Consider the following 21,689-nt stretch of genomic DNA (forward strand, 5'->3'; position numbering starts at 1 on the left):
AAATAACAATGGCTTTTCCATTGTCTGCATGCATAAGAACGGCCATAATGGATCAGACCAAAGGACCAGTATCCTGTCTTCTGACAGTGACCAGTTCCAGATGTCCCAGAGGGAATGAACAGAACAGGGTTCTTTTTTGAACCCTGTTATAGTCTTGGCCTTCACAACATCCTCTGGCAAGGAGTTCCACAGGTTGACTGTGTGTTGTGTGAAAAAATACTTCCTTTTGTTTGTGTTAAACCTGCTGCCTATTAATTTCATTTGGTGACCCCTAGTTCTTATGTTCTGAGAAGGAGTAAATAACACTTCCTTATTTACTTTCTCCATGACAGTCCATGATTTTATAGACCTCTATCATATCCCCCATTAGTCGTCTCTTTTCCAAGCTGAAAAGTCCCAGTCTTATTAATCTTTCCTCATATGGAAGCCGTTCCATACCTCTAATAATTTTTGTTGCCCTTTTTCTGAACCTTTTCCAATTCCAATATATCTTTTTTGAGATGGGGCGACCACATCTGCACACAGTATTCAAGATGTGGGTGTACCATGGATTTATAGAGAGGCAATATGATATTTTCTGTCTTATTATCTATCCTTAATGATTCACAGCCTTCTGTTTGCTTTTCTGACTGCCGCTGCACATTGAGTGGATGTGTTCAGTGAACTATCCACAGTGACTCCAAGATCTCTTTCTTTAGATCCTATCATTTTATATGTATAGTTTGGATTATGTTTTCCAATGTGCATTACTTTGAACTTATCAACACTGAATTTAATCTGTCATTTTGTTGCCCAGTCACCCAGTTTTGTGCCTGTGTGTCTTAATATTTCTTGGTTAAGTCTGCATACACAAAATTAGTCTGAATAAGGAAAGGAGATACAAAATGACTACCCCACCCTGGCTCTAATTCACTACCTTTCTTCGTAGGTTTGGAGGACTCTGCTCATGTCTTTGAAAAGAGTGGTAAAATATTCAGTGCCACGCTCGGCTTGGTAGATATTGTCAGAGGAACCAATTCCTATTACAAACTGCAGCTACTGGAGGATGACAGAGAGATCAGGTGGGTTTAATTTCCCATGGAAATGTGGGGGTTTTTACAGTAAATTTTTTTTTTTTACAACTGCCAAATATAAATAGAAATGTCTTCATGACTTCTTTTAAAAATTTCTGTGATGTTTGTTTTGTTCTGTATGGAAAGGTTCCTTTTTAGTTCTGGAAACCCAACTACATCAACATCGCGTAAGTGCATGAGAACATGGAAGTGAAACTGACCAATGCAGTTTCATTTTTGCCGAATAAAGTGAGATGGAAAAAAAGTAAACCTACAGGGTGAAATGGAAATTAGGAATTGATAAGCACCTGAGCAAGTCTGGTTTGTGCTCAGTTCCACTGACAGTGAAAACATCCCAGATTGAGCAGTTGGGGTTTTTTAGATAAAGAATTAGGGTTAATTAAATGATGTACACCCAAACTATAATGTCCTGGGACCGGTGTCTCAGCATTCAAGAGCAGCAAGGCAGGATTTGGCACAAGTGTGCCCATTTTATTTTGGGACATTGTTTATGAAGAGACGTGCAGGTTGCATTTTTTCCCCTCTAACTCCTGTTTGGTGCGAGATGACTCTGAAGCCTCTGGAGGCCAGCTCAGTTTCAGGCTTCTCCACATCTGTGTAAGCATGTAGAAATCAGTACCCTGAGGTTTGGCAAGATGTATTGAAATGGGCCAGGAAGCATCATGCCCTGTCTCGGCCAAGCATACATCAGAATTGTGCACATGCTATACTATTGAAGAAGGTGCCGTCAAGAGGGCCTTGGGGAAAATTGATTCTCTAGGAGGAGAGAGAATGCACAATAGGGCTGCAGATAAGCTGCCTATTTCAGCTGTGGATGACTTATACTTTAAATTGGACTCTTGTTACCAGTTCCGATATCTGGATTTCTGATTGGTATGGGATGAAATTTCAGGGCTGGTACTCAGTGCTGACAAATCAGAAAAATTGATTAACCGTATGTCTACAAATCATGCAAAAACTCTTTTAAGATGGTGCCAGTACCACAGCTGGACTTGTAAATGATTGTATTTTGACAGTTTCTCTTTCTTTAAATTTAGACCAGGATTTGGAGTCTTGCCTAGTTAGTGAATAGTTTAAAGTTGTGCATGCTTAACAAGGATTTCCTAGCGGCTGTTTTGAAAATGTCTGACCACAGTAAGCTGAAATTTGCGTTATTCTGTTCAGTTTCCACATTACACAAAGCAAAAATTAGCCATAGCAGTGACTGGATATAGGCAGTGGAGTTGTAGCTCCATAAAATATGACATTGGGCAACCACACAAATGGGAATTTTGGGCTTTCCACTTGCTCGCTTCATTCTGGATTGCTACTTTGACTATTGAATTCCTTGTTTCTCTCCTTTTATGTGTCAGACACTTTGGATCCTTTGTCTGTGCAGTCACGAGAGTTGATTCTCTCTCTCCCTTCTCTCTCTCCCCCTGAACCCCAAGAGCCATCAGAATCTCTTTGAATAACTGTCTCATCTGGCTCCACTATAGGCCAGTTCAGCCTTGGTGTAAGCAGGCACAACTCTGACTCTCTCAAATGGAAGTTGAACCATCTTACAGTGCTGCTGCTTATGGCAAACACTTAATGATTAGTGGTGAAATCTGACATTTGTAGCCATGCCTCTATGTTTTTGAGTGTGATGTAAAGTTGGGCATTGATAACAAAAAAGCACTGAAATCCTAATTAATCTTACTCTGCAGTATTGTCTTCTTTAGCCCGCAGTAGAGCCCAGACATGTTAGTTGATTGCAAGATAGAGGCTGATCCCTTTCCCTAAGACATGTAATGTAAAATGATAGATGAATAAAGGGTGGGGAGAAAGAGATACAGCACACAGGCAAAGCAATCAGACTAGTGTATCAATGTTAAAGGTTTTCTGGGTGTGTAGGTGGGAGGACTGGATGGCACAGGTGACTAGTGACGGACTATAGAGCTGAACTGGCAGACTAGAGATGAGAGGTTCACGTTGGTAGTGAGCAAAATATGTTCTACCGTTTGGTTGCTGTTGTTGGGCGACAATGATGAAACAAGGTCAGTTTTAATCCAGGTCCCATAGGTAGGGCCCTACCAAATTCACCACCATGAAAAACACATCACAGACTGTGAAATCAGATCTCCCCCATTAAATCTAGTTATTGTAGGAGAGGGGCAGGGCTGGAGGTGCCCCAACTGGGGTCTCCTACTGTGCACCAGGCTCTGGTGGCTAGTCCCAGCAGGGCTGGAGAGAGACGGGACGACTTCTTCCCCTGTACGGCCGCACTCCAGGAGAGATCAGACCTACCTCCAGGTACCTCCCTCAGCTTCAGGAAACCCCACTGCTGTGCTGTCTTTAGTGCCCAGATCTGAAGGCAGCGCAGAAGTGAGGGTGGCAATCCCGCGAACCCCCTACAACAGCTTTACCAACCCCCTTTTGAGTCAGGATCCCCCACGGTTACAACACCATGAAATTTCAGATGTGAACATCTGAAACCATGAAATAGACTATTTTTAAAATCCCACGGCCCTGAAATTGACCAAAATGGTCTGTGAATTTGGTAGGGCCCAAGTGCCAGCATCTCAGCCACAATGGACACCAGGTGGCACCTTTGTTGGCGTCTCCTGAGATTGCAAAGGGTTGCCTGGCTCTCTGCCATAGGGCTTGTCTATACACAGAAGTGGCCCTATTTTAACTATACCAGTATTGCTAAAGCAGTACAATCCTCCTAGTGTGGACATTGTTATACCGGTATAAAGGCTCCTTTGTAATATAACAATGTACTCCTTTGATTATTTCAGTAAAAAATCAGCCCCAACTGAAATAGTGAAATTAGTACAAAAAACTGCATTAGACCAGGCCTTGGAGACGGTCCCTCCAGGTCAAAGTTGAAGCATGATGATAGGATAGTAAAGGAAAGCTTTCGCTGCTACCCTCACATTTGCCTCCAGAGCTGTTTATCTAGTGGCCGTCAGTACTACATTCACACATCAAATTCAATATTGGTGCCTACATAGTGTGCACACCTTTTTGTGGCAGCCACTTTTTGCCTGTAGGTATTGATATATAAAAACTTGGCCCATTTTGTGTGTGTGTGTGTGTTTGTGTAGTCATTCCAAAACTAGATAGCCTTCCATTTAATGATAATGCAGATGGATGATTCTGATACTATGCTTATATCCATGCAGTCTTTATCGCGGGATCAGATTAATTTAGAACTGGGATCCAGAGATCTTACTTGTGTCCCCTTTTCCTGTTTTGTTTGCTTCTAGGTACTGGGTTTTCAGATCTTGGGGTCGTGTTGGCACTGTGATTGGGAGTAACAAACTGGAGCAGATGCCGTCTAAAGATGATGCCATTGAGCACTTTTTGAATTTGTATGAAGAGAAAACGGGCAACTCGTGGCATTCCAAGAACTTCACTAAATATCCAAAAAAATTCTACCCTCTGGAAATAGACTATGGACAGGTAACTCCCTAATAATCCTGTGCTGGGAAGATAATTTTTTCTTACACAAAGGAAAATGCTTATCCTGCACTATCTTAATCTGCTTTTTGAATGCATTAGTTCAACAAACGGATAAGGTGCAGGAATCCGGATATTTTGCATTAGGCTGAGTGCTAAACTGTGCTCAGTGCTCTGCAAACGTAAGATGACACTGTGCCTACCCTACGTGATTTACCGTGCAGATCAGATGTGAACAATAGTGCATTTAAATAGATAACGAGTCACGTTAGAAAAGTGTTAAAGCTAAAGTTAGCTCCGATGCCTTTAAGTTGACGCTGTGTGTCCACTTTTGGGACCTCTCAATTGGGGAAGTTAAAAGGACACCAATTTGAAAAGTTGTCATTTAAAATAAGTCAAAAGTCGTTTCATGTACTACCCAGATCCCCGAGACCCAGGCCAGTTGTACATCACAGTCTCATTTTCCTATTTTTAAAAAAGTACTACTCTGCTCTTCCCCTGTATGAGTGACCCATCCACACAGAGGAAACACTAAAACTGGCTCTTCCCCGGAGTTCTGTGAAATGCACATACTGAACAGACTGAAAAAGAGAAATCAGCCATTGCAGAAAAGTCAGCTGTTTAAATAGTAAAACAAGAATTCTCCCTCTTCTGGCCCATGAAAACTTCTGAGAGTTTACTTAAAGGGATATCCTCAACTTTAATCCTACTTCTGAGCATTTTTAAACCTACAGTTGTTGAACATAGCCCCTAAGATAGCAGTAACAAAAAAATTAGAAAATATTTTCTAGTTATTGCATATTCATATGGCCAAATTGTTGGATGTCAACTAAAATGTTTGAATATAAAAATACATAACTTTAGCGAAGTGGTCTGCACTAATTCAGAATGTTACACTGATGAACTGTTAATAAAATTACAACCTCAACACACACAGAATTCTGTTTTGAAGTACAAGGCAGATGCTTTATTGATCAGGCCACAGCATCTTTGATCTATATCCAGGAGAACACACAGATTACATTGTGGTCCACAGAAGACTACTGGACTGTTCCATGAATAGAGAAAATTTACAATAGAAATGTATTGAAAATTATTAGTATATTTTTTAAGTAGTTGACCTTACAGGCTGTGAAGTTCAAACAAAGCACAGTCCCCTAGTTCAGACCAAGATCTACATACATGCTAAGTATTGTTGAAAAAGAAAATCTATTTAATATTGCTTTGGGTGAAGCAACAATACAGATGTGAAGATGAAAAATATGTTCTTCTAAATTTAACTTGCATTTACATGGAGCACCCCTTGAAATCATGTATGTCAAGTTAATGGTGATTCAGTTTTTATTAATACAGACTTAACGTCCCCTTGCTTTGTATTGTCAGAGCAATACTCCCTATTTCCCACCAAAATTTAGTCTTGTGTGCAATAGTGTGCCCTCTCTAACTTGGTCTTGAGTTGTTACCACGACAATCAGTCCATTTTCCTTATCCCTTGGTGTGTTGGTATTTACTCTTTCTAGGATGAAGAAGCGGTGAGGAAACTGACCGTTAGTGCTGGGACCAAGTCAAAGCTTCCTAAGCCAGTCCAGGACCTTATTAAGATGATCTTCGATGTGGAGAGCATGAAGAAAGCCATGGTCGAATTTGAGGTACTTGCACTTTTGCTTGTTTCTCGTCACTCCTTCCCACTAGACACCATAGTTATGCCGGCAGTAGCAGGCCGTTCGCACTGTGGATCTGATCCAGCACAGTCAATGGGAATCCTTCATTGACTTTGGAGGACATTGAAACAGGCCCTACGTTGGGGGGGGTGTCTAACCAGCCTTTATCACTAGTTTGAAGTATCATTTATCGTTTTTTTTAAATCGTAACTGTACAAATGTCATCTTGATGCATCTTTTTCATTAGTGACTTCTGTATCAAATGTTCTCAGCTTGTGAATCTAAAGGGGACTTTTCTGTCTGCTCATCCTGTAAGCTCAGCCTGGGATCAGGAAAATCATTCTGTGCTATGCATATCATCACCATTGGTAGAGGTTTTGGAATCTTAACTCAGATGGCCACCGGTACATGAGGCAAGAAACACCCTTCTGGGTCTGCAGCACTGACACCAGTAAAACTATTATTAGTAAATTTAAGTAACAGAGACTCTGGAGGTACACAGAAAGCTGATATGTGCAGTAAGGTGATGTTTAGATAAAGCCTATTTCCTCCTCTTAGTCATGTCAAATGCCGGATTCTTGTGTAATGTTTCTAAGGCTTGCTCTACACTACGGAGTTAGGTTGACATGAGGCAGCTTATATCGATCTAACTATGTCGGTGTCTACTCTACAGCCTTGCTCACGCTGATGTAAGTTACCCTCCTACACCAAGGACATAACTCCACCTCCATGAGAGGCATAGGGCTTATATCTGTGTAGGTAGGGTGACACAGTGTCTGTGTAGACACTGCGTTCCTTACATCAGCTGTGAAATTGACCAGAAAGCTGGTTCCTGGCTCCCCAGCTGGGCTGCTGCGGGTTCTCCACTCCAAATTGGGCTGCTACCCAGACTCCCCGCTGCCCCTGGGGTCCCGACACCCACCCAGGAACATGGCAGCTGACTGGACTCTGGGTGTGGATCTCCCCGCCAGAGGCAAGAGGCCCCAGGCGGCTGCTTCCGGCTGATGGGAGGCAAGAAGCCCCAAGCGGCTGCCCCCCTGCTCCCGACTGGGAGCTGTGCAGACCTGAGAGCCCTGGCTCTCAGCCCCCACCCCACACTGCCCCTCTTCAGTTAAGATGTGCACCACTAGCAGAAGAGGAAGATAGTAATTACTATGGTGGCTGTAAGTCGACCTAATATAGGTCGACTTAAGATTGTAGTGTAGACGTGGTCAATGGCTCACCACTCTCAGTTGTGGGGAAAAAAGCGCTGTGATCCACCCTTCTTCCCATGTCTTTAGTATAACCTATAGCTATGAATCCAAACAGGTGGGGCTAAGAATGGTGTGGTAGTGCCTGCCTAAGGCCCTACTTAACTTGCAATATTGCAGAAATTGCGGATTCCACAATATTAGGCTTCCACCGCAATTGGACAGCGGGAGCCCAGTCTGCGCTGACAGAGGAGGCCCTGGGCAGCCCACAGCGGAAAATCATGGAAAAATAATAATGGGCTTTATTATCACAAATAATAAGGTCCATTATTACTTTTCCGCAATTTTTCATGGCTTGTCCACAATTCAGCCACTGTGTTTTGATAATCATCCCACAATTCAAGTAGGGCCATATGCCTGCCTCGCTCCATATAAATGTGTGTACTAACATTCATCTGCAGTCTCCAAATCTATTTTTAATGTTGTGGGTGAACTGCTGCATGTCAGGGCATCTGTAATGTTAAACAACTTTTCTCTCTGGCTCTCTTTGGTCAGCCTATAAAGGTAGTTTACTTTACCTAGCACAAAATTGCATATTGAAAGAGGTGTTGCTTGCTCTCTGTGACATATAGATTAATTTGCACACCACCTTTTCTACAACTACACTGCAGTTTGTCATGTGCAGTGAAATTCTGTATACCTGAAGTCCTTTTAATGTGCAAGCACATTCTGAAGCATCTATGAGAAGAGATTTTCCTGTATATTCTGTGGCTTTTGAAAGCACAGATTTTGGATTAAAGCCCCTAAAATAAATGCTAATGATCCTCCATTTCCAGTACTGTCCAGATCATCTGGAGAAAATTAGCTCCATTGGATCCATGCTAATTTGTGCCATCTGAGGATCTGTATGGCCCTTAGAGCTAGAATGGAGACTTGCTCTTCCCATTAGATTCTGGCTTCAATATTATCCCATGCACGGGAGCAGCATCTCTTTCCAACGAGGGAAGAATATTTGCCTCTGCTAGGGAGCCAAAAACTGTCTGCAGTCTCCCCAAGGGGTTTATGAGGTCCTTTCATCCACCTGATTTCATGTGCTTTTATTTACTGCACCGTATCCAGGCACTCCCAATGTGTGTAGATAGCTTCAGGCTTTTTCCCGGTAGATTTACTGTGATGTAAAGGATTATTTCCATGATGGGGGTGATCTGAAGACTCTCTTCAGCTTTCTAATTCTGTAAAGACTTCCCCTCACTTAACCCTATCCCAGGCCTGTTACAGTTCTTCCCACCATTGCCTTGTAGTAAACACCTGCTAGGTGGACTAGGACCTGAATTACCCTAGTACTGTCCCTTCTCATTCCTGGATGGAGACATCGAGCACTGGGGCGAAGTACTACATTACCCCTTTGCGAAGCATTGGTGTATTAACTGTTTTGCTGCTGGTACTCCATATGTCTGCAGCTTCTGCGTTGCTTTGTCATCATGTCCCACCTGGTGCTTGTGACTGCACTGGAGGTGATTCTGACAATATACCTGATGCATTTGGCAGCAGCAAAGTGGCTATATTATTGATCTAGACCTGATCCTTCATGATCTCTGTGCTGTTTTGTCCAAAATTAAACAGATCAGATCAATGTTGCTTTGCAGCTTAAAATCATAGTTGTACATCTCATTTGCCACTTTACTTCCTATATAGCAATTGGAGATGGAAGTTATATTGGGGCATTTAGTCCAGTCCACCCTGGTAATGCTAGTTTTAAGTGACTCTAGGAAGGGGCTTCCAGCACTTCAGCCCAGACCTGGCCTCTTGGGAGGCTACATAACAGTCTAATGTGTATTGGTCTAGGTAGTGGCTAGCCTAAATAGTCATCACTGAGCATGCTTTGTCTGATTTTTCCTGAAAGTGCATGTGTCCCTCTAAATGAGTGTCCCCAAGATATCATAAGTTGCATTCTGTCACATCTGAGGCTGTGACTTCTATCTCTCCATCCAACTTGTTTTTTCTTTATTGCTGGATTTCATCATGTTGTAGATGCAGCAGGAGGGGGAAGCAAATCTCTGTACCATGATACAAGGTGCAAATTGCCATGCAAATTACTTCAGAACTTGGGTGGCAAGGCTCACTGGTTCAGAAGAGCTTCTCAAGCTCCTGTGCAGAAGGGGTGTGCATGTAGCTGGGAATTTTAATTTCACTTTAATGAATAAAATAGAATTTATCCAACAGGAAAAGATTTGTGGAGTTTCCTAGAGGGTTCTGCCATTGAATCCTGTTTGGAACCAGCTGCCCTACAGTTTTCCTCTCTGCAATGAGGATTTTGGACCTGGTGCCTGTCAGTCAGTGTTCTAACTACACAAATAGTACTGACCTGATGAGCTGAGGTGTGTTCTATGAGGACTGCTAATGTCCAGAGCATATCCATAACCTCTCGTAAAACTTTCAGTTAAAATGGAGCTTTGTTAAATGCTGCCACATACAGAGCTGCTTCATTACAAAGCTGGTGCATGAACAGGTCTAGTTTTAAGCTAAAACTCCCAAGTTCCAGCTGTTCAAAAGACACTCTTATCAAAACTGTGCTGCCAGACCAGAGAGAGATCTGGGAAGGTCTTAAGAAAGAATTAATATCGGGGGCGGAGGCAGGGTAATTAGTTTGCCCGAAAAGTGGGGAGGGTGAGATAGGTGGGGGTGCCAGGCAACATCTATTTCTAAAATAAATTAGTAAATAAAATGTGGAAAACAGAAGCGTAATTTGTACTGTGAGATTACACTTTTAGTTGGCATGTGCCTTGATGGGGCACTCTGTATGCAAAATACAGAATACAACTTCCTCATGCTTTACTCTGTAGTTTTGTACAGGTGTCAAGTGCAAATGCTGAAAATGGAGTACGCTTGGACTGTTACTGCAGTAAAAACCCTGGGCACATTATGTGATCTCCTGAAGGATATTTTATTCTGTTCAAACTGCCATTTTATATTAGTTTCTCCAGCAGCAGACTTAATTGTAAAGGGTCATGAATGCTTATGGCATTAGGTAAATGTTAAACCTTAGACTGAAACGCTTATTTTGTTCAGGCCAAGTACTGTACATTGTCTTAAGTTACAGACGTAATTTTGTCTCATTGGGAGATAACGTGTCCATATTCTGGCTGCACTACTCTAGTCATTCTTCAATCCATGCAGATAAATGCTAGCTCTGAAATGTTTTAATTTTTATATAATGTATTCTGTCTGGAGACTCAAATCTTTCTGATGGCCAGATGAGAGAAACTATGGGGGTTTCATTGTAATGGAGTCCTGTTTTAATTGCTTCAACAAATCTCCTTGTCAGATTGACCTCCAGAAGATGCCACTGGGAAAGCTGAGCAAGAGGCAAATCCAGAGTGCATACTCCATCCTTAATGAGGTTCAGCAGGTGAGCAAGAAACAGACTTAACAACCAGCAAGGGAATTCAGAAGTCATTCTGGGCTCAGAACGCGACTGGATTCCTTGCTGCATTTGTGCTTTACAGAGCTTACACTTGTTTTGATCAACTAAAAGTTAATGGAGGAAGAGTACATACTTTATGTTGCAGTAAAGGAGCTGCTTCATTCTTTTTGAATTAACCCGTGGTGTCTGTATCTGAGGCTGTCTGCACTTAAGATGCTACGGTGACACAGCTGCAGTGCTTCAGTGTAGACACTCACTACAGCAACGGGAGGGGTTCTTTCATCACTGTAGTTAATCCACTTTCCCAAGAGGCAGTAGCTAGGACAACAGAAGAATTTTTTGTCTACCTTGTGCTGCCTATACCAGGATTAGGTCAGCATAGCTACATCTCTCAGGCGTGCATTTTTCACACTCACGAGACACAGCTCTGCCAATGTAAGTTTCCAGTGCAGACCAGCCCTACGAGGACATAGTGTGAATATGCAACTAATTACTTCAGTGTTATAGTGTAAATACACCCGATTTGTTCTTTAGGAAGAACAGTATTTTAAGCATGTGGTAGAGGAGTATGTAAAGTTAAACCTGGTCTACACTTAAAACATAGCTGCAGTGCTTGGGGTATAAAAAAATCCACTTTCCTGAGCACCATATCTATGCTGACCTAACCCCTGGTGTAGATGCAGGTAGGTTGACAGAAGAATGCCTCTGTCGACCTAACTGCTGTGTCTCAGGGAAGTGGAGTTCCTACGCCAATAGAAAAGCCCCTTCCATCACCATAGTCTGTGTCTACACTACAGGGTTATAAGAGGCCTAGCTGTGATGCCGTAGCTATGCCGCTGTAGCGCCCCTGGTGTAGACATGGCCTAAAACAGGACCAAATCCACTGCTGCTGGTGTAAATGCGGGATTAATCCACTGAAGTTTGTGGAGTTACTCCTGTTCACTGCATTCCAAGATGAGGTTCTAAGCTGTTTACTTAATAATACATTTAGATGTGCTGTAGTGCTCATCTGTTCTGGGTGCTAGAAGGCACTGTTGCTCATGATTTGGAGCACTGCAAGGATCGCTAGTCGGTATTGCCCAGAGAGCTCACAAAAGTCCTCTGTATGGTACCCAAAAGAGGCATGCAGACTTCATGCACTTCCAGACTTCATATAAATGCACGTTGGCTGCTTGCTGCAACAAAATGATTCATTCAGCTGTTCTCTGGTTCACGCAGTCAGCACGTCTGCACTTATGGTTTTATTGCAGTTTGTTTTAGTGTACCAGAACCTGTTTTTTTTTTTGTTTTTTTTCCCCGAACAAGCTTATTCCTTTATCAGTTGTTCCTTTACCAGAAAATGATTGTATTGCTGTAGGTATTTTGATTTGGAACATGGAAAGTGATTTAACAGGACTGTCCCTTTATTCATTTAAGTGGGTTTCAGCATTAAAATCACTTTGGTTATGTTTCTCTGTTCTTGTATGGTTAACATTTCTTTTTTCTAGTCTTTCCAAACAAGTACCTTGAATGCATCTATTGTTGCATGGATCTTTCCCAGAATTCGTTTCTCTTCTTCTCATTTAGGCAGTGTCTGATGGTGGCAGTGATTCTCAGATACTGGATCTCTCCAATCGCTTCTATACCTTGATACCTCATGACTTTGGGATGAAGAAACCACCTCTCTTAAATAACCTAGAACATATCCAGGTATCAATGAAACTTATGATATTTATTGTGGAAAGCAGCTCTGGCACCTGATATTCAAATGTAAAAGATTTGCGTTTTAAGTGTGAATGAGGAAACACCTTCTTCTAGGAATTTAACTAAGTCAGCTTAAAAGTGACCGTTGCTTCATTGTTTGGAACAGAACTGTTCGCAATCCTATTTGACACTGCAAGGCTGTGACTATAATAGTGTAGCTTTGTGTTTTAAGTATGTAGGCTTCTTTCTGTGCTGTTTAAGTTGGCTTAGCTGTTATCCAGAAATGTCTGAAGAATTGTCCCCTGTGCTTTGCATAACAAAAGCTGAACTAGCTCTTAACCATCACTTCATAGGCTTTGTGGCTTATATACAGCTAAAGAGATTCTGGGCCAAATTCATCCTCTGTATGAGTGGGATAACTTTAGGTTTTCAGGCCTGACTCCCACCCATATTCTGTTGCATATCTTTGCCAAAGGATCTACTGATGTAAATTTTTAAAGTAGCAAAACTGAATGAAAAGGGGAAAACTGAGGGGATTTGTTTTTAGCTTTGTGAAAGCAGAGAAAGATGTAGAGCTTGACCTTAAAGTAGGAATTGCAGGTTTTAATGTAGCTTCTACACAGTCCTCATGGATACTGAAATGCTTTTGACATCACAGCCTTGGATCCACTTGTCTGAGAAATTGCTTATCTCCCCATGACCCCCTGCAGAGGATGAAGAAACTTGCCAGTTTGCTTGAGCTCTCTGTTCTGGAGCTTAAACTCTCCATAGCTGGCAGCAGAACAGGAGAGGGCTTCTGAAATCTGCACCCTCCTTTGGAGCCTGGGGTGGTTAGCTTAAAGAAAAGTGTCAGATCCATTTGCCTAGGTGCTGTATTGATTTTATAAAAGAGATAGGTGGGTTTTTGTTAACAGGAAAGTTCTATAGATAGCTTTATTGATGTGAGCCACCCAAGTGTTGTGGCAGTGGTGCACAGACATTTATAAATATCTCGGCATTAACATGCTCAAAGCAACTGCAGGACAAGGTCTTAAGGCTGTAAAGACTTTCCTATGGCAAGAAAAATAACCTCTTCAAATTATCCAGGCCAAAGTGCAGATGTTAGACAACCTGCTTGATATTGAGGTCGCTTACAGCCTTCTCAGAGGTGGAAATGAAGATGGGGATAAAGACCCAATTGACATCAACTACGAAAAGCTCAAAACTAACATTAAGGTAAATGAAATAGAATAGTAGACTGTGGTCACTGGCTGTGAATAAGAACTTGGCACCCATTCATATGGAGTATAACAGATGAATAAGGTACTGCTGGTAAACTAAAAATACAGCTTTCCACTCTAGCAGGGAACAAATCATGCCCCATGTTGAGCTCCCAGTATATCATTGTATATGTCTGTATTCACTCCACCATCTATACAAAAAAAGTCTCTTAATTCTAATCCTGTTTGTGTTCCTGAAGGGTGGAATGGGAAAGCCCATATATCCCTGTCTCTCCAAAGCCTCCAATAGCAGATTGGGTCACCCTTCAACTTACACAGAGATGATCCTTTGATTTTGGCCAAAAAAACATCTTACGATGCCCTAGACATGTCTTTCCTAGTGATAAATAAGAGATTTAGTGGGGGGAGCCACCAACTGCAGGATGAATTTTTCAGTCCCCAAAATGACCTAACAAGCTCACATTAATCTGCATTTTTAAAGGAAACCTTTTGTGTTCTGCTCTTTCCTCCCAGGTTATTGATAAAGATTCAGAAGAAGCCAAGATCATAAAGCAGTATGTGAAGAATACACATGCCTCTACCCATAATGCATATGATCTGAAAGTTGTGGATGTAAGTTTTGAAGGGGTGGGGAGTTAGATGTATAAAATTGGTTTATACACTTTTGCTTTCTTCCATGGCTCTTTTGTGTGTTGATTAACTACTGAGTTTTTGTTATAGAAAGTACTTGTTACATGAGTGAATAACAACAAAATCTCAAGGCGAGCTGGGGAGGAATTTTCAAATCTAAGTTTTTAGACATTTGTTGCTGTCAAGATGTCTTTATTTTCATTTGTCTTTTAATAAATCCAGGGGGAAAATCACCTTTTGCCCTGAAAGCTGGAAAATTTCAGCCCCAAAGGAGAATTATTCAGAAAGTTGTGAGCAATAAAAAGTAGAGGGGGTTGGGGAACAGAGGTGGTGCTAGCCCACTCGGAGCCCTACGAAGGAATATTTTGGTGCCCCCTTTCCCTCAACACATTCTAAAAAAGCAAAGGGGGGCCCCCTTGAGTCTGCTTATGCCTAGCACTTAGGGGAAATAACGTGTAATGAAATGTCCTGGTGTAACCTTTGCTATAGATAACTGGCTGCTGGAGTTAGATTATGACAGTATGAAAACAGTATGAAGTTTGCTTCTCTTAGTATGTTAACTTTCCTAGCACAGATTAACCCATTTTCAGGATCAGACCATCTTGCCATGCGCCAATTAACCATGAGATTTTTATTTTCCTTTCTCTCTCTTTAAAATAATAAAGATCTTCAAGATTGAACGTGAAGGAGAAAATCAGCGTTACAAACCGTTCAGACAGCTTCATAATCGCCAGCTGCTCTGGCATGGCTCCCGCGCTACCAACTTTGCTGGCATCTTCTCGCAGGGTCTCCGAATAGCTCCACCTGAAGCTCCTGTGGTATGTAAAATGCTACTTGTTAAACAAGTGCATAAAAACGATTGTTGTGCCACTCATCCTGTTCCTCTTGACACCTTTTGCCCCCTCCATCCATCTGGTCTCCTGGGGCCACTATTGGTAAGAGCCTAAAGAAGAGACTGTCTAGATAAGGAGGGGCCAGATGACCTTTGTGAACATTTAATGCTGTTCAAGCTGTCCAGAAAGAATGGTTGCTGAGCAACATGTCTATAAGTTTGCCAATAAGTTACACCTCAAACAGTGCTTGGGAGTTGTTTTGTAGCATTACTCTTCTAGTTAATACAGAGAGAATTCTAGGCAGATGGTTTCAACATCAACTTGGTCTTTGAAGCTGGGATTTTATTTTGATAACCTTTTTCCTTTCCCACTCCCAGACTGGTTACATGTTCGGTAAAGGTATCTATTTTGCGGACATGGTGTCCAAGAGTGCCAACTACTGTCACACATCTCAGACTGACCCAATAGGCTTAATTTTACTGGGAGAGGTTGCCCTTGGAAACATGTAAGTAACTTGTATGTTATTAACTGGCTCAGAGTTGTAGAAGGTAGCACCTAAGCTGCAAACTTCTACATCCAAGTGACAATGAGAAGCTGTTGCAGTTTGCTTGGAAATAATTAAAAGCATTCTTAAATCAGGAAAATTTTGGAAACTCCTGAAATAAGCAAATAATTTGAGTAAAATTTGTGCTGTAGATAGAGAATATTGCCTTAAAAAGAAACAGCATAAATAGTAATAACCATGATAAGGAAGGAAGCTGTGATGGTGTTGCCTTCTAAAGGCATAGTATGTAAAATAACTTCATAGTATTGTAACAAAATGTCTTTATTTTTCATTAAGAAAGTTCTCTTCAACTCCTCTAGAAATGTTGTTCTTTCTACTTTCTAGGCATGAGCTAAAGAATGCTTCCCACATAACTAAGTTGCCCAAGGGAAAACACAGTGTCAAAGGTAAAGCTTCCTTGAGAAATTATCAGGGTGATGGTAACTGTAACAAACTTTGACAGCTTTTGCTTGGTGAAAAGAATACTCTAGTCTTGTGCTATGGCTGTATCTTTTAAAAGGATTGGATAACATTACCTTCAATAATGTATTTTATGTATTTTCAGATGGGGAGGGATTTCTTGCTTCATAGTATGTTAGCTGGCTGTCTAACGGTTCAGGCAGGAATTTCCCCCCAAGTATAGCACTGAACAATAAAGTAGGTGTGTTTGGGGGCTTTGTACTTGCCTCTAAAGTATCTGGTATTGGGCATTGCTGGAGGTAGGATGTTACTTGATAGACCAATAGTGTAAAGGATTTTGTAGAACACTTTCAAAATGTCTTGCCAGAAACTGGGAATGGATCACTTGATGATTACCTGTTCTGTTCATTCTCTCTGGGGCACCTGGCACTGGCCACTGTCAGAAGACAGGATACTGGGCTAGATGGACCTTTGGTCTGACCTAGTAGAGCCAGTCTTATGTTCTTATGTCTTTAATATTCAGGGAATAAATAGTTGGTTTTGTCTATTACTGATAAAATCTGGAATTGGAATGATTGCTGTTCTTACAATGCTACTTTAAAAAAAAAAAAAAAAAAGAGTTCCTCTTTTCTGGGGGATTTGTAGAGGAGAATTTAGAGGGAATTAATGAATTTTGAGAATTATCCGCACAAAGTTGGGGGAATAGTAACATTTGGCAAATGCTCCTGATAAAACAAAGTGCTTCACGTGGATCTGATAGGCATCTTTGATCTTTAAAGATATAAGCTCTAGTAAAGATCTGACATAAGTGTTCATTTAAGTATACAGTATACATTAGGCCCCAAATTAACTGTATGTCAAGGAGGGGCTTATACAGAAGAACAGGAATTAGTTCATTATTTTAATTTCATTTAAATTTTACAATATAAACATACTCTGTATTGGGAATGGTATGAGAGACTGGAAAGTGAATCTGACCCATCAGTTTTAAGTGTCCAGGATGTGTGAAATTAAACCAAGCAGCCAGCACAAATGGAAAAATAAATTAAATTTTGAATTATTTCAGTCATAACAATCTAATGGACTACTAGTGCCAAAAGTGAGGTGATAGTATATTTAATATAGTCTGTACACTGTCAGTGTCACTTTTAAGATCTCTTGGGATATAAATCTGTAGTTTACAGCAGTGGTTCTCAACCAGAGGTCTGGGGTCTCCTGCGGGGCCTCCTGTGAGTAGGTTTCAGAGGGACCGCCAAGTGTGGCCAGCATTAGACTCGCTAGGGCCCAGGGCAGAAAGCCAAAGTCCTGCCGCACCGGACTGCAGCCCGGGGCACTGAAGCCCATCACCCAGGGCTGAAGCCAAAGCCTGAGCAACTTAGTTTCATAGTGTCCTTGGTGTGGGGCCTCAGGCACTTGCCCTGCTTGCTACCCCCTAACGCTGGTCCTGGCTTTTCTGTGAACAAAACCAATTGTTTTGGCACAGCTGGGCCATGGAATTTTTATAGTGTGGGTGGGGGGTTGCTCAGAAAGAAAAAGGTTAAGAATCCGTGGCTTACAGTACAAGTAAGGCTGTGCTGAAGCGCTTGATTTCCAGTGAACATACATGGGAACTGGATAAGATCCCTCTGACTTCAGTGCAAGCAGAAATGGGCTCTTCGTGTGAATGAGCAATCTGGCGATTGAACACAGTTTCCTTTGAAGAAATAAGAAAACTTAAACTACATGCCAGAGAGACTGGACATACCATAGGTTTCAGAGTAGCAGCCATGTTAGTCTGTATTTGGACATACCATACAATTCCCCAAATGTCTTATGACAAGCCATTGTGAGTAGGGGTATGTGCTTGTAATGGTCTGTAAAGTATCATACACATCTATTGCACTGTATAAATGACTGTAACACTGTCATTAGTGAGAATTTTTCTAATACTAAGCAAACAAGATTTTGCCTACATTTCAGACTTATAATTAACACTATCTTTCTCTTTCATAGGTTTGGGCAAAACTGCACCTGATCCTTCAGCCACCATCACTCTAGATGGTGTAGATATTCCTTTAGGGAATGGGATTCCATCTGGAATTAGCGATACCTGTCTTCTATATAATGAGTATCCTTTACTATCGTTCCACTTTAACTGGAAAGCACTTCTCTGTATTATAACATGCAGAATTATTAGCAAGTACCATTATGTAGAGGAAGTTTAGCTACAGAAGCCTTTTCTTTTAGATCTTTCATGGAGTGGTTAGCAAGCTACAATTTGCAGAGTCCCTCTTACAAGGGGAATAATTTTAGAATGATGTTTAAAGAAACTCTCATTATCAACCCTGCATAAAAAGAAATCATACACACAGTGAGTAGTTATGTTAACTACAGGACTTTGCACTTCTGTAGCACTTACAGAACTCTTTGTAAACAAGTTTAAATTTAAACTTCACAGCACTTTGGGGGGCAATTAGCCTTTTACTATTTCTAGATGGATGGATAAACTGAGACCTAGAATTCATTAGTCCACACTCATGGTATGTCAGTGTTCGAACCAGGGATAGCACCTGTGTGTCTTGATTCCCAAATAGATGATCTAACTACTAGATACACTTCCTCCCATCCTACTAAGCAAATAACTTCTTAAATTAACAATCTCTAGACCGGTCAGAAACTCAGCTGACTGCTCTTGGGTGAATTGTTTCACCACAAGGCTGTCTATCTTAAGAGCTGGCAGCAGGGAGCATATGGCAACTTTGGCTTTTAATATCGGCTTTTAAAATATAATAATTTTAATATCCTGTCTTAGTTCAGTTGACAACATGAAATGGAATTGTAACTTTATTCAAGTCAACTAATGTGCTACTCATTCAGCTTGTCACTATTAGTTTTAATCTACAGCAGATTTAGTGAGTATTTGTTTAATCTAGTATAGGGCAGGTCTATGCTACAGCCTAAATCGATATAATTTACGTTGCTATGGAGTGTGAAAAAGCACCTCCAGTTTTGCGCTGTCCATACCAGTGCTATGTCGGCGGGAGATGCTCTCCTGCCAACGTAGCTTCCACTTCTCAACAAGGATGAAGTAATTCTGCCAACAGGAGAGCGCTCTCCCATCGGCGTAGCGTGTCTTCACCAGACTTGTAGTGCTGTGGTGTAGACTTGCCCTTAGGAGTCATCATCTTAGAAGTAGGTTTGTAGCATTAAGAGTTGAGAAAATTAACAGACAAGGTGAACTGCCTTATTTGTCTAATGAAACTTAGTAACATAATAACTATGATACAGGCTGTGTCAGTCCATTTTAGCAATGCCAACAATTGCACTGTTTTTCATTTTCAGTCCCTCTGTGAGGCCAGCAAGTATTCCCTGTTTTTATAGATGGGGAACTGAGACAGATTAAATGGCTGGCTTCACACTGGAAAATAGTAAGAGAGTTATGATTAGTATTCAGGAATTCCTGATCCCTAGTCCCATGTTCAGACCACACCTTTTTTCTTTGTCCCTGATATTTGGACTGAGCGTGTGACTTGGCGCCATGAGGTCCCGGCAGACGAGAATGGTATGGGCTAAACAGGTTTCAGAGTAACAGCCGTGTTAGTCTGTATTAGCAAAAAGAAAAGGAGTACTTGTGGCACCTTAGAGACTAACCAATTTATATGAGCATAAGCTTTCGTGAGCTACAGCTCACTTCGTCGGATGCATACTTGCATAAACCGAGCCGCTCAGCTCCTTCCTCGGTAAAGTAAGCTTGGTTTCCTGTAGGTCTCACCTACAGGAAACCAAGCTTAGCGGCTCAGTTTATGCAAGTATGCATCCGATGAAGTGAGCTGTAGCTCACAAAAGCTTATGCTCAAATAAATTGGTTAGTCTCTAAGGTGCCACAAGTATTCCTTTTCTACTGGCTAAACATAATCTTCAGCAAACACAGTCCCTGGTCCAAGTCAGTGTGTCTCTTGAGATTCCCATCACACTTTCTTTAGTGCTTCTCCCATCTGGTAACTCTGCCTATTCCTGATTTTGGATCAGAGCTCTGAAGTAAGCAATTAACATAATATACTCTGATTCAGAGAGGGGAATAAGGTTGTGTGGGGTCAGGAAATTAGGTGTGCCTAATTTTGGTGTTCGGTTCTGCTTTTCTGAGTTCATTATTCAGTTTAGGCTGAAGCTGATTTTCCTATAGTATTTGCAGAGTCTAGCACTGTTCCTTTTGTTGATATTGTCAGAATTTTATGGAACATAGACTTCTGTTTCACACATTGCAAACTAAAAAGGAAACAAAATGTGGGGTGGGGGTGTGGAATGTTCTAATACATAAGCAGAAATACTGGCATATACCTTGAATTTGACATCAGGAGCTTACTTTTACATTCAGATCTGCATAGGGCAAGACTCAAATACTGTTGAAGTCCAAGTTATGTTTATATTGTTATTTTATAGTAGCTGTTCCTTAACTCACTGTTTCCTTCCCAGATATATTGTCTATGATGTTGCTCAGGTAAATCTGAAGTACTTGCTGAAACTGAAGTTCAACTATAAAACATCACTCTGGTGAACCCTATTTAGAAGCCTTATTAACGAGTTATTATGTAGTTACATTCTAGTGCTGACTTCTGACCTGCTTAAGCATTGACTTCCCTTATCAAGGTATCAAAGAGCTAAGTTGCAGAAGAGGTTACTAAATCCAGATTTAGTAAATCACTTTAGTAAGAGGTTTTTATATAAATATGTGGCAGCACATGGAACTGAGTTCTGATGAGAATGAATACCTGGTTTTGTTTTAAGCCACTTCTAATTTTTTGGGCTATCAAGTGTGTCTTTGAATTGAGGGTAGACCAAAAAACAGAAAAGGAAGGGGATTTTAGCCAAATGGAGTTGGGGAAGAAAAGGAATTTATGAATGTTTACAAATAGTTGCGCTATTTAAAAAAAGGTTGCCCTCTTGTTTAAAATATCCTCTTCCTGTTTTGATTTTGAATAAATGTTAAACGTCCATTTATTTTGAGGTAAAAATAAAAGCTAATTTCATATTAACAACTTTTATTTTTATGTTGCAAAATGATTGAATTGCTTTAATTGTTTCAATGTATTCTTTTGTAATGCTTTTAAACACGCCATGTCTCTCTAAATATAAACACTGAACATTAAAACCTGTGGAGGCATCTCACAATCCACGTTGGAATGAAAACTTGGACTGCCCATTGAGATTTTTTTTCCCCGTGAACAGTCGGTGGTGGTAGTAGTAAGCAGTTTCTGATTAATCCAAGGCCAAATGTGGTAAATGTCCATGGAAAGCACCAACACATGTTGCTATGTTTTGTTCAGTGTTAGCCTCAACAAACCTCCTTAAATACCAATTTTTCATGTGATTTAGGGTGTGTGGTCATTCTTGCAGACCAATGGTTCCCAAACTTTAACAACCTGTGAACCCCTTTCACTAAAATGTCAAGTCTCGCGAACCCCCTCCTAAAAATGAATATTTCCAGGGATTTTCTCCTTTACCTAAGTATAAATTATAAAAGCAGTGATCTTGGAAATATAAAATTTGTTTTTATGACATGCTTATTTCACACTATTTATTATCATTACAGTATTTGTATTACATTA

General features: G+C 41.0%; 1 protein-coding gene across 1 annotated transcript in view; it reads left to right on the forward strand.

Annotated features, from left to right (window-relative positions):
* The window catches only part of PARP1 (poly(ADP-ribose) polymerase 1), a 53,429-nt gene extending 32,159 nt beyond the window's left edge, over positions 1-21,270 (forward strand). The window contains exons 12-23 of the mRNA XM_077813671.1: positions 929-1,061; positions 4,307-4,502; positions 6,020-6,148; positions 10,676-10,759; positions 12,341-12,463; positions 13,544-13,672; positions 14,191-14,289; positions 14,973-15,125; positions 15,518-15,645; positions 16,030-16,091; positions 18,097-18,211; positions 20,557-21,270. Of these exons, the coding sequence (XP_077669797.1) occupies positions 929-1,061; positions 4,307-4,502; positions 6,020-6,148; positions 10,676-10,759; positions 12,341-12,463; positions 13,544-13,672; positions 14,191-14,289; positions 14,973-15,125; positions 15,518-15,645; positions 16,030-16,091; positions 18,097-18,211; positions 20,557-20,638 (1,433 nt within the window). The 3' untranslated portion in view covers positions 20,639-21,270. The remainder of the gene's footprint in view (positions 1-928; positions 1,062-4,306; positions 4,503-6,019; positions 6,149-10,675; positions 10,760-12,340; positions 12,464-13,543; positions 13,673-14,190; positions 14,290-14,972; positions 15,126-15,517; positions 15,646-16,029; positions 16,092-18,096; positions 18,212-20,556) is intronic.
* The last annotated feature ends 419 nt before the right edge of the window (positions 21,271-21,689 follow it).

The sequence above is a fragment of the Eretmochelys imbricata genome, chromosome 3 (genome assembly GCF_965152235.1).
Source record: "Eretmochelys imbricata isolate rEreImb1 chromosome 3, rEreImb1.hap1, whole genome shotgun sequence".
Lineage (NCBI taxonomy): Eukaryota > Metazoa > Chordata > Testudines > Cheloniidae > Eretmochelys > Eretmochelys imbricata.